At 45.1% G+C, this 13,211-nt stretch overlaps 1 protein-coding gene across 3 annotated transcripts in view; it reads left to right on the top strand.

The window, feature by feature from the left end:
* Nucleotides 1-13,211, top strand: part of MTF1 (metal regulatory transcription factor 1) — a 56,912-nt gene that overhangs the window by 30,099 nt on the left and 13,602 nt on the right. For all 3 annotated transcript variants that reach the window (XM_058679047.1, XM_058679043.1, XM_058679042.1), the window contains exons 3-7: nt 2,025-2,263; nt 2,951-3,082; nt 5,107-5,180; nt 5,622-5,758; nt 10,082-10,162. In XM_058679047.1, coding sequence (XP_058535030.1) covers nt 2,025-2,263; nt 2,951-3,082; nt 5,107-5,180; nt 5,622-5,758; nt 10,082-10,162 — 663 coding nt within the window. The remainder of the gene's footprint in view (nt 1-2,024; nt 2,264-2,950; nt 3,083-5,106; nt 5,181-5,621; nt 5,759-10,081; nt 10,163-13,211) is intronic.

Here is a 13,211-nt window from a genome sequence, read left to right as displayed (position 1 = left end):
TTGGTTAAAACTTCTAAGTAACTCCCCATTGTCTTATTTCTTTACTCCTGAATTCAGGAGGCCTTTTTTTTTTTTTTTTTTTTTTAAGATTTATTTATTTGGAAAGGCAGATACACAAAGAGGAGAAAAGATAGAGAGCAAGATCTCCTGTCCAGTGGTTCACTCCCCAAGCCACCGCAACGGCTGGAATTGAGCTAATCCGAAGCCAGGAGCCAGGAGCTTCTTCTGGTTCTCCCATGAGGCTGCAGGGTCCTAAGGCTTTGGGCTGTCCTCAACTGCTTTCCCAGGCCACAAGCAGGAAGCTGGATGGGAAGTGGAGCTGCCAGGATAAGAACCAGCACTCATATGGGATCCCGGTGCGTTCAAGGCAAGGACTTTAGGCACTACACTATCATGCTGGGCTCAGGAGGTCCTGCTTTATTTTTTATTTTTCTTTCTCTTGTTCAATTCTATCTCACATACTACAGGTGTTCATGGCTCACTGGGCCAGCACTCATTCATCTCTCGGGTACTTCCCATGCTGTTCCCTTTTTCTGCAATAGCTGTCATTTGCAGTGTTATCTCTCATCCCTCAAAGTAAACAAGACAGAGGCCCGGTGCAACTAAAGTCCTCACCTTGTCTAAACATGGCAGCTCCACTTCCCATCCAGCTCCCTGCTTGTGACCTGGGAAAGCAGTCGAGGAAGGCCCAAAGCCTAGGGACCCTGCACCCACATGGGAGACCTGAAAGAAGCTCCTGGCCTCTGGCTTCAGATTAGCTCAGCTCCAGCCATTGCAACCACTTGGGGAGTGAATCAATGAATGAAGATCTTTCTCTGTGTCTCTCTTCCTCTCTGTCTGCCTTTCCAATAAAATAAATAAATCTTTAAAAAAAATAAATAGACAAGCCAGACATTCTCATTTCAGAGGGATGAGATGCAGATCTTTCTCATTGTCTCTCCTCTGTAAATTTGCCTTTCCAATAAATATAATTTATTTTACTTTTAAATAAATTATTAAAAAAAAAAAGGCACTGACAGGCCCAGTGTGGTGACCTAGCTGCTTAAGTCCTTGCCTTGAACGCACTAGGATCCCATATGGATTCGGGGTCTAATCCTGGCAGCCCCGCTTCACATCCATCTCCCTGCTTGTGGCCTAGGAAAACAGTGGAGGACAGCCCAAAGCCTTGGGACCCTGCACCCGTGTGGGAGACCCAGAAGAAGCTCCTGGCTGCTGGCTTCGGATCAGCTCAGCTCCAGCCGTTGCGGCCGCTTGGGGAGTCAATCAGCAGATGGAAGATCTTCTTTTCTGACTCTCCTCCTCTATATATCTGACTTTGCAATAAAAATAAATTTTTTTAAAAAAGACACTGAAGTGGACTTGGTTGGCTAACACATCTTGGAAATATTTTCTTTTCCTTTTTTAAAAACATATTTGTTTTTATTGGAAAGGCAGATCAGATTTACAGAGAGAAGAAGAGATGGAGAGAAAGATTTTCGGTCTACTGGTACACTCTCCAGTTGGCCGCAGCAGCCGGAACTGAGCTGACTAGAAGCGAGGAACCAGGAGTTTCTTTCAGGTGTCCTACGTGGATACTGGCTCCCAAGGCTTTGAACCTGCTTTCCCAGGCAACGAGCAGGGAGTTGGTCTGGAGGTGGAGCAGCAGGGACACAAACTGGCGCTCAAATGGGATTCTGGCATGTGTAAGGCAAGGATTTAGCCCCTAGGCCAGCAGGACAGGCCCTGTTTTTAATCTTTTTAATGTTTATTTATTCGAAAGACAGATTTAGAGGGAGAGAGACAGAGATGATCGGTTACCTTCATTGGAATATTCATCTGTACACAGTGTTATTTCCCTATTCTTCGTTATGTATTGTCCAGGTGCATTTGGTCATCAGGAAGGTTTCCCCACTTCCTTTAAGATGGCTTTCTATGTTTATGTTGACAACCCATTTGCATCATTCGTGACTGCTGTGGGCTGAGCTCAGAGAGAGTTAAGCTACAGATGGTACTTCAGTCTTGTTGACAAGGTGTCTGTCTTCCAGGTGAAGCGGTACCAGTGCACCTTTGAGGGCTGTCCCCGCACCTACAGCACAGCAGGCAACCTGCGCACCCACCAGAAGACTCACCGAGGAGAATACACGTTTGTCTGCAATCAGGAGGGCTGTGGCAAGGCCTTCCTCACCTCTTACAGCCTCAGGATCCATGTGCGAGTGCACACGAAGGAGAAGCCATTTGAGTGCGACGTGCAGGGCTGCGAGAAGGCGTTCAACACACTGTACAGGTCAGTCTCCTGCCCTCTGTTCCCCCTGGCTTGTAACTGCAGACCCTGTGCACTTTCAGGACTGCAAAACTAAGCTCATTTGTTGAAGTCATTTGGGCACTTGTTACTCAAAGATGGCCGGGTTTTAGTTGGGATGAAGGTGATAATGCACCTGAGTTTAGATGTGCATCTCTTAGAGGAGCGTTCTGGCCTGCGGATGGTAACAGCCAGCATGGAGTGCTAGCTCCCCTTAGCTCACAGCTGCCAAAGGTTTCTGTGATTTTTCTCTCTACCTTACTCTGAAGATAGCTGCTTTCTACCCTGAAAAACAGGGAGTGGCCCACTTGCTAGCCTTTTCTTATTTTTCACTGTTGCTTTGGCATACTTAGATCAAGCTTTAATACTGGATACTAAACAATAGACATATAGGCTTGGATAGGTTTGGAGAGCACTCACCGTGTGCTGTGTATGATTGAGTGCTGGACCTCCCTGGCTTAGGTCCTGCATCCAGGGGGTGGGGACCAGGATGCCAGGCCCAGACTGTCTCCCGAGTCGCGTCCACACCACTGTGCTGTGTACTGCTGAATTTCTGTTTGGGTGAAAGAGGTGCAGGAGTCTTGTGGGCTCAATCCTGAAGCACCCTCATCTCACCAAGGGGAGGCTTTGGAGGGCACTGTGACAAAGGGAATTTTTCTGGGTGTCTTGCAGGCTGAAAGCACATCAGAGGCTTCACACAGGGAAAACGTTTAACTGTGAATCTGAAGGCTGCAGCAAGTACTTCACCACACTCAGTGATCTGAGGAAGCACATCCGAACGCATACAGGAGAAAAGCCATTTCGGTAGGTCTGGCTGCTTTCTGTCTGCTTCCAGGTTTCGGCTGGGGGCCTTGACATGCTGCAGAGACTTTTCAAAGGAAGAAGAAAGCTCTGTTGACCTGCCCTGTCTTTTGTAGTGTTAGCTCATCCGGGATGGCTTTACCCACTGCCAAGGGGTGCGGATCCCATGAACGCCTGTACTCAAGGGTGATGGCCTTTCTGCTCAGTTTTTCTTCCTTTGTTTTAAGCATTCATTGAAAATCAGATGGGTAATAGTTCCTTTTGTTAGTGCTAGAGAAATCTGAAGAAGTCAACTGTCCTCTTACGAGTCTTTGAAAGAACTCCAAGTTCATGAATGTGTTTGAGGCTGCAAGATGCTCCTGGTCCGTTACAGCACAGGGGAAAAACCCAGACCTAAAAATAAAAGCCAGATGGGGAACAAGAGGAAGATGAGTGGTAGGAATGCTTACGTTAGTGGTACGTGTAGAGGATTCTGTAATTTATTCATTTGTTGCTTTGTGATATGTATATGTAATATGTTTATATACATTGTTATGTATGTCAAGATGTATACGTGTGTGCTTAATAATATGCTGTGTAAACTTGAGGGAGGGACTTGTGTTACCTACTTTTGTTCTGGTCAAAACATGTTGAAGCAGCTAGGCACTCAGTAGGGATTCAGAAATAGTTTGGGGAAGATATATGAAACTGAATTTCGGCAGAATATAAGACAGTCATGTTTGTGGCATTCAGTATGCTACCTGGCCATTTTCATCATCTGTCTCCTTTAGGACATTTAGAAGCAATTTAGAAGTCTTCTGGGACAGTCATCTCTTAGACACCTCTTAAATGGAATTGTGTATTTAAATTACAGATGCATTACTCAGTCATGATCCCTTTAAAGGCAGGAAGAGCAGTTAGATTCTGGTTGGCTGCAGATGCTGTGAAGGTTAGGTTATTTTTCCCCTATAGGCTGTTGGGAGGACCCTGATTTCTGTCTAGTCGCTTGCATTTATTTTTCTGATGATAAGCTTACTAATTTTTCAGGAGTGTTAGAGAAGACTTTATACACAGTGATGACTGTATATAATTAATAAAAATGCTTTAGTGATGCTTTCTTTCGAAAGAAGTTTATTTTAGTTCATAAGAAGTAACATTTGTATGTGGTTATTGAATGCACGCCTTGTGGAAACAGCACAGCAAATGTGACTCACCCCATGGACTCTGTCCTCTAAGAAGAGTTCACAGTCAGGGAGGAAAGATAGTAAATGGATCTGCAGAGAGATAAAGTAAGATTCCAGCCAGGGATGCTGTAAAGGAAAGTTAGAGATAAAGGCTGTGGACAGAGGGATCACCTGTAGCTTTGGTTATCAGGAAAACAAGAGAAAGGCGTGGCCCTGAAGATTCTAGAAAGTCATTACAGCCTGTCTGTTCCGGACTGATTTTAATCTAATGTTACATTTCAGCCCTATGCATCCCGATGGGATTCTTGTACACTCCTTACAGTCCCGGTGTCCCGGCCCTTGTGCTCTGTGGGTTCTCTTACGTATTCCATCAGGAAGTTTGGTGATGGAGCCCTCCAGCTGAGCTTTGCGACTCACTGGTGGGGCAGGAAGTGCTAGTCCTGGGCTCTCAGCTCCCTCTGCGCCCACGGAGGTCACACTGCTTTCTCAGGGAGCTTTCCATCTCTCTCTTTTCTAACACCAGGCGTTGATCTGATCTTTTGTCCTTTACACACATGCACATACAGATTGATTGATTTGAAAGGCAAGGCTGCAGAGAGGAAGAGGGAACCATCTGCAGATGAGCTCTCCTAAAGACCAAGGTGGTCAGGGTTGGGCCAGGCTGTATGGGGCCAAGTTGGGCCAGCATCCTCTGCCTTCATAGGGAGCTGGATCATAGGTGGGGTAACTAGGACTCGAACTGGTGGTCATAACCCACTGTGCCAGCTCCAGTGTCCTACATATTTGTTTTAATTTGTAATTACAGTGTTAAGGATTAGTCTATTGGCTAGTAATGCCTGTTTCACTTTTAAATAACTTCTTTAGGTGCGATCATGATGGCTGTGGAAAAGCATTTGCAGCAAGCCACCACCTTAAAACTCATGTCCGCACACATACCGGTGAGTGTTGGCTCTTTTTTTACCCTACAGTAAAAAACACAGTACGGCTGTGGCTGCTGTGTGAAGAGAGTGAGCCTTATCGGCTTTGGCGTCACCTGTAATGTTTGAGTTTCTTTCAGAGGTAAAAAGAAATCTGAAGGTTGGGTTCAGGAATAGTTTGTGGGAATGAAACCAGTAGAGAGAGAATTTTACAAGAAGAGCCTATGGAGAAATTAATCTTCTTTCTAAATTTCCCTAGAGCAAGCCAATCCCTGCGCTTTGCTCCGCATTAGCCTTTAGGACTAAAATGATTCGTATGCCACTTATTCACCTTTTAACATCTGTTACTCAAATAACAGCATGTATTTAATAAGAGCCTTTATTTCCCTTTGTTAGGGAAAGATTTGTTAATCCAGTACAATGACTTTATGGTAAAATTAACACTCTTTGTTATTCTTGCAGGTGAAAGACCCTTCTTCTGCCCCAGTAATGGCTGTGAGAAAACCTTCAGCACCCAGTACAGTCTCAAAAGTCACATGAAAGGTCACGACAGCAAAGGACACTCATGCAGCGCCCTGCCGCAGCACAATGGATCGGAGGTGCGCAGGGTTCTGGTCTCTTGTTTTGATCTGTCTGTAAAGCAGTAAAAAGTTAAATGTCTTCTCTGTATGTTGGTTGGCGAGAAGGAAGAAATCAGGGTCAAGATTGTTGTCTCAGTGTTGGGGTGGGTGGGAGCCCGCTCTTTTCCCAGGCTCCTTTTCCCCCAGGTGGAACCTTCTGGACCAGGGGTCTTAGCGTAGCTTTCAAAGGGTCAGCCAGAATCTAAGGTAGTGCAGCTTTCTCTCTGGCTGTCCCTGAGTTGGAATAGAATTCAGCATTGTTTTCCAGAGCCCGTGACCCACCCTTGGCGAGATCTAGGAGGTCTGAAGGGCCCCTTGTGCACACCAGGAAGTTTGAAAGTCGCCAGCTTCAGCCTTGGAACTGCATGAGAGGCCTGGGGGCGGTGTTCAGGCAGCGGTGTTTGTTCCTCCCCCAGTGTCTCTTCCACATTGCCCACCTGATGAAGCGCCATTCCAGAGAGGTGTTGGGATAAACTTACTTTTAATATGATGCCTTTCAAACTTGGAAGATGAGTACTATTATTATATTAGTATTTTGTAGATTAAGAAGGTCTATCAGCTCTTTGAGAATTTACTTAGAATTTGACTACTTTTCTCATTGCTTCGTTCAACTCATTGTAGCGTTTTTCTTTAAAGATTTTTTTTTAAAGATTTATTTATTTTTATTACAAAATCAGATATACAGAGAGGAGGAGAGACAGGAAGATCTTCCATCTGATGATTCACTCCCCAAGTGAGCACAACAGCTGGTGCTGCACTGATCCAAAGCCAGGAACCAGGAGCTTCTTCCGGGTCTCCCACACAGGTGCACGGTCCCAAGGCTTTGGGTCGTCCTCGACTGCTTTCCCAGGCCACAAGCAGGGAGCTAGATGGAAAGAGGATCTGTCGGGATTAGAACCGGCGCCCATATGGGATCCTGGTGCATTCAAGGCAAGGACTTTAGCTGCTAGGCCACACTGCCAGGCCCTTTTTAAAAAGATTCACAGTCTACTGCTAAGTGGACTTCTTAGCAGCTTGTCCTCCCTTCATACCTGCCACTGCACTGTGCTGTCCCATGTTCTGTGGGTCTCTAGTCCTTCCAGTGAAGGGAGTCTGGTCGTTGTAAGTCTGAGGTGTGCTGCTTGGCCTGTTTTGGCCCTGTGCCCCCACATTGGTGCCTCCAGCCTGGGTCTCTCCCCGAACCCTAGACTGGCATATTCACCATTTCCCTTCTGAATGATCTGCCCTTAAAAGTACATAAAATAATTTTAGAGTATTTAAGATAATTCTCTGATTTCTAGTTTTTAAACAATAAAGAGCCATTTTAATAGGAATTTGCCTGCCTTGGGTTTTATTAGTAGTAGCTGCTATTTATGTGCCTGGCAATGTGTTGACTGCTTTCACATGGTTCTCTCAGAACTCTTGAGCTCAGTACTGCTATCCCCATTACTGATAAAGATAATTGAGGCAAACAGAAGTCAAGTAATTTGCCTAGGTGTCTAGAATTTGCAGTTAGTGTAACTTAGGCAGAATCCAGTTCTTTGACCTGTCATAGAAAACAGACCAGCCTGTGGGTTACACCTACCTGAGTTCAAATCTGAGTTCCCCCACAGATTGTTTGACATTAAGGAGGGGACTTCTTTGTGTCTCAGTTTAAATATAGCAGAATTTGAGAGAATTGGTCTGCTAAGTTGCATTCATGAAGCTGTTGTCCATTTTCCCGTTTTTATGGCACTCCAAGGATAATTTAGTTGCCGACAACCTCTAAGCATTGGAGTGCTCAGGTCTCATTCCTCATCTTCTCTAGATCTCTGTCTTTTGAGTCCCAAGCTTCACGCACCAGCCTGTTGCCTTTGGTCCTATATTGACACCTGCAGCCTGGCTCTCTTTCTGAACTCTACTGTTGCACATGCAGCCACCCACTCTGCCTCTCCATCCAGATACCATCTATACACCTCTCAGCCTTAACAGGCCTGAACCTCTTTCTGCTGCAGGCTCCCTATCTTTTTTTTTTTAATTGGATAAATTTTAGTTTTGATAATTTTTACATACTTGATTAAGGGTCAAAGGGTCAAGGGCTAGAAGAAAGTGGGTGAGACCATTATTTCCACATTCTCTTTTTTTCCTTCCTGTATCTGGGGGAGGGGAGAGATAAGGGGAGAAGCCACACCCAGCCTCCCAAGGGTCCTGCTCAGGTGGTTTTGATAGTTCAGCAGTTCTGTGTTGCTGCCGATCTTGCCACTCCAATCATGATGAATTCTCTCCAGACTCCACTGGCTGACGTAGTCCACCTGAGAGTCTGCATTTGCCCAGACAGGCTCCCCATCTTCGTGAGGAGCCTGCCTGTTGTTCCTGCGGCAGAATCATCTAATGCAGAGGCAGGGAGCCATTGTTCTGCCAAGGGCCTTCGGACATTTTTAGTATCATTCAAAGACCATACAAAATTATCAATTTAAAGTAGCCTGCTAGAGATCTATTGCATTTCAGATCCCACTTGCAGTTGTTTCAGCTGGGCCAAACTAAATGATTTCACAGGCCTTACATGGTCCGTGGGCCAGACATAAATATTTGCTTCTGTCTGCTAGAAGGTAAGCTCTATAGAGGCAGGGATGCTGTTGTGTATATTATTGTGTCCCTGGGCCTGGGTCCAGTGCCTAATATGTAGTACATGCTCAGTGAATATATGAGTCGCCCCTTAACTGGAGGGTAAAGTTCCAGAATACCTGGTGGAGTCCTGAAATTTCATGTGGAACTGAACCCTGTATTTACTATGCTTTTTCCCATTCATATGTACATATATGTGATAAAGTTTACTTCTAAAATTAGCCACAGTAAGAGATTGGTAATCCTAACTAATAAAACAGACAGTTATAGCAATATTATGTAATGAAGTTGTCAGCACCACCACTCTTGTGCTTTAGGGCCATTGTTAGATTAAGTAATGCTTAAACAGAAGCATCAAGGTACCATGATAGTGGATCCGATATGACCAGAAGGCTACTAAGTGACTGGTGTGTGGACAGCACACACAGAAGAGTGGTGCGGCACAAGGAGGGATGTCTTAGGACTGGGCAGATGAAGCTGACGGGAACAGAATTTGATTAAGCTACTCTGAATGGTATGCAATGGAAAGCATAGAAAATTTGTTTCTGCAGCTTTCCATTTAATATATATTTTTAATTTTATTTACTTGAAAGATGCATGTATACACACACACAGAGCCGTGGGATCGGGGAGCACGCATGCAAGAGAAAGATGAATAGATCTTCATTCACTAGTTCTCTCCACAAGTGGCCACAGTGGCTAGGTTGAAGCTGAGAGGCAGGAGCTTCTTCTAGGTCTCCCGCATGGTTGCAGAGATGCAAGGACTTGGGACTGAGGGACTGAAGCCAGTGCCAGTGTGTGATGCCAGCATTGCAGGCAGCAACCTCATCTGTTAGACCACAGTGCTGGCTCCCATTTAATATTTTTAGACCATCATTTACTATCAGTAAGTAAAATCAATGAAAGTGAAACCATGAGTAATGGGAACTGCTGCCTGTGCTGGATGCTTTGGGAGCGGGAGTGTGATCCATGAGACACAGCAGAGTCACTGTCTGAAGTGTGTGATTGTGACTGGGCTGGGAGCAGACAGCAGCACAGAAGCATCTTCACCCATTGTGCTGCAGCGCCAGCACTAATGCAGTGGTTTTAATGTGAGGAATGTCGACCTCAGTCAACCCAAAGCATATTTTGGAGTGCTTCTCTGCCACTGAAGTAGCATCAGTCTTCCCATGTTTGAAATGGGAATATAGAATAATATTTTAAGGTACATATGAATAAAATATGAATTATGTGAAATCACCTGACCAACATGATACTGATTATATGAATATTAATTCCACATCATTACAATTTTTTTTTTTTTTAAGATTTATTTTGTTTTCATTACAAAGTCAGATATACTGAGAGGAGGAGAGATAGAGAGGAAGTGGAGCTGCCGGGATTAGAACCAGCGGCCATATGGGATCAAGGCGAGGACCTTAGCCACTAGGCCACGCTGCCGAGCCCATTACAATTTTTTTTTTATTCTTGGGCCTGAGCCAGTGGATAATTTGAAAAATGTTTATTAACCATCTTTGAGGAACATAAGAAGTTCTTCTAAGAATATGAGCATTTAAAAAAGTGAAATGATATATATAAGCTTGGGTGAGCTCATCCAACCAGGGGACATCTTGGCATTCAAAACCTTAAGGGGCTTATAGGCAGGTGTTTTATTACATGATAGTGCTGCTGCAAATCCTGATCTTTGTTACTTAAGTAGAATTTTGTTCTCTCCTACAGGATACAAATCACTCCCTCCATCTGAATGCCCTGAGCCTTCTGTCCACAGAAGATAAAGCTTTGGGAGAAAATTGCAATAGAGTAAGTGTATCTGAGCTGTGGATGCTAGGAAAATAGATTTAACAGTTGAGAACATTGTTGGAAGAAAAGCTGGGAAGGCCAGTCTTGGAAGTATTCTAGATTGCAGTGTGTTGAATCCCTAACTGTTGAAGAATTTCTTTTCCTTCTTCTGATAGGAATTCCGTGAGGAGAGTTGGTCCTCTCTGATGCTGAAGGCCTCTTGATTCATGTCTCTCTTGATAACCTCCTGACCCCAGACACTTGGTTTTTCATTCATTTAACAAACATGTACTGAGTGGCTACCTCGTCAGTACCGTCCCAGTGCTGGACTTAATTGTGGTAATAGCTGTGGCTTGCCTTTGAGGAGCTTAAAGTCTAGAATTGTAAGATATAGGCACCAGTTCGGTTTCTGCACTTACTTGGACTCTGATGTTGGGCTAGACTTGGTGTCTGTCCTTTTTAAACCCAAAGTAGTAAGTGTTGGATGGTGAGGTCCTATGCAGACCTCTGCTAAAGAACAAACACATTTCTTTCTTTCTTTTTTTTTTTTTTTTAATTGGAAAGGCAGATTTACAGAGAGAAGGAGGCAGAGAGAAAGATCTTCCATCTGCTGGTTCACTCCCCAAGTGACAACAACAGCCAGAGCTGAGCCAGTCGAAGCCAGGAGTTTCTTCCGGATCTCCCACATGGGTGCAGGGTCCCAAGGCTTTGAACCACCCTCCACTGCTTTTCTAGACCATCAGCAGGGAGCTGAAAGGGAGCAGCCAGGTCATGAACCAATGCCCATGTGGGATCCTGATGTGTGCAAGGCGAGGATTTAGCTGCTGAGCCGTTGTGCCTGGCCCAACATCCTGTCTTACCTGCTTTGCTTCCTGTTGGTTGTCCATTTTTCTGACATTCTTGTTGGTCTGTGGTGTTACTTACAAACCTTGTGTTAATCCTGAGCTTTTAGGTTCCTTTGAAACTGAGTGTTTTCCCATGTTGCCGATACTAGTTCTGAGTCTGGACTTTTTTGCCTCCCCCACCACGCCCATTTTTGATAAATAAGTACAGCTTGGGCTGGGTTTTTTGTCACGGTACGAATAATTGTAATGAAAGTATGGGAGTATCTCCAGAAATTTGTGGAAAATTAAAAGATGTTTGTTCTTGCAATATCTTCCTCATATATTTTTTCCATGAGTCTGATTTTTATTTTACAGATTTATTGATTTATTTATTTGAGAAGAATAGTTCTAGAGATTTTCCATCTGATAGTTCCCTGCCAAAATGACCACAATAACCAGGAACCAGGAACTGTATCAGATCTTGCAATCCCATGTGGGTGTAAGGGGCCCAGTCATTTAGGCTACCTTCTGCTGCCTTGATAGGCACTTTGGCAGGGAGTAAGATCAGAAGCCAAACTGCCAGGACTCAAACCAGTGCTCCTATGGGCTGCTGTCATTGCAGATTACTGCTTAAAGTGCCGTACCTCAGCTCTGCTCTTTCTGCAGATCTTTGGAGGCTCTGCGTTGTTGGAGAGAGCCTGAGTAAATCACCAGTACTGAGATTCGTAGAGTCAGTTGCGGTACTTCTTTAAAGGGAGGTTCTTGAGCCTTCCTGGTTGGTGTCTAAAAATGCACTTAAGGGACCAGTGCGGTGGCCTGGCGGCTAAAGTCCACACCTTCAACATGCCTGGATCCCATGTGGACACTGGTTCTGGTCCCAGTGGCTCCACTTCTTTTGCTGCTCCCTGCTTGTGGCCTGGGAAAGCAGTTGAGGACAGCCCAAAGCCTTGAGACCCTGCACCTGCGTGGGAGACCTGCAGAAGGTTCCTGGCTCCTGGTTTTGGATCAGCGCAGCACCAGCCATTGCGTTCACTTGGGGAGTGAATCATTGGATGGAAGATCTTCCTCTCTGTGCTCCTCTCTGTATATCTGCCTTTCCAATAAAATGAATAAATCTTTCAAAAAATTCAAAAGAATAAAAATGCACTTAAAAACTTACTGGTTCAAAATGCATAGAGACAGATCTTTTTTACACTGGTTCACTTACCAAATGCCTGGGGCTGGGCCAGGCCAAAGCCAGTAGCCTGCAGCTCAATCCAGGTTTCCCACAGAAGTGGCAGGGACTCAAGAACTCAAGTCACCACTTCTAACTCCCAGAGTGTGCAGTGACAAGAAGCGGGATTAAAAATGGAGCAAAGACTCAAACCTGGATACTGTGTGTGTAAGATGCAGGTGTCTCAGGTAGTGTTTTAACTGTGCACTAGACACCCACTCTGAAAGAGGCATTTTATGTACGCACCCAGGGACCTAGGTTCTTCTGGTAATCACAGAGTTGTTTTCATGAAACCAGCCATCCTATGGGAAACAACTAGAAATACTGAACAAAATGTGAAGCACAAATATGGTCCCACAGCAAGCAGAGGTAACCTGTATGGGTTGGCATTGTAGTGAGATGGCTTGGGCAATCCCGTATTGAAGTGCTGGTTCAACTGCCAGAGCTAAACCAATCCAGTCAGGAGCCTGGAGCCTCTTCCAGGTCTCACATGTGGTTTTAGGGTCCCAAGGGCTTGAGCCATCCTCCACTGCTTTCCCAGGCCACAACAGGGAGCTGGAGAGGAAATGGAACAGCCGGAACACAGACTGGTACCCATTTGGGATCTTGAAGGTTGCAAGGTGAGGATTTAGCCACTAGGTCATTGCACTGGGCCAAGTGAATCTTCTGTTCCATTGCTGATCAGTTCTCTGCTAATGCTCTTGGGGAAGAAACAAAAGATGGTTCTGAAGTTCTTTGGCCCCTGTACCCTGTGGGAAACCTGGTTAAAGCTCTTGGTTTCAGTCTGGTCTAGCCCTGGCCATTGTGGCCATTTAGGAAGATGGAAGGTTTCTTTCTCTCTTTCTCCTTCTTTGCCTCCTTATTTTTCAGTAACTGTGCATTAAACATTGAAAAGATAGCCTGGAAGAAGGGGCTGCTTGGGAGCTGGTAAAGGGCACTGGTTGGGCTTGCTGCCTTAATGGCTTCTCTGCCTCAGGCACAGCTCAGTTGTCACCAAAGAAAGGTGGCCAACCTCAGTAAAAACAGCCTTCCT

Source organism: Ochotona princeps, chromosome 2 (genome assembly GCF_030435755.1).
Source record: "Ochotona princeps isolate mOchPri1 chromosome 2, mOchPri1.hap1, whole genome shotgun sequence".
Classification (NCBI taxonomy): domain Eukaryota; kingdom Metazoa; phylum Chordata; class Mammalia; order Lagomorpha; family Ochotonidae; genus Ochotona; species Ochotona princeps.
Note: the sequence above shows the minus strand (reverse complement) of the source record. Positions and strands in the feature narration are given on the sequence as shown.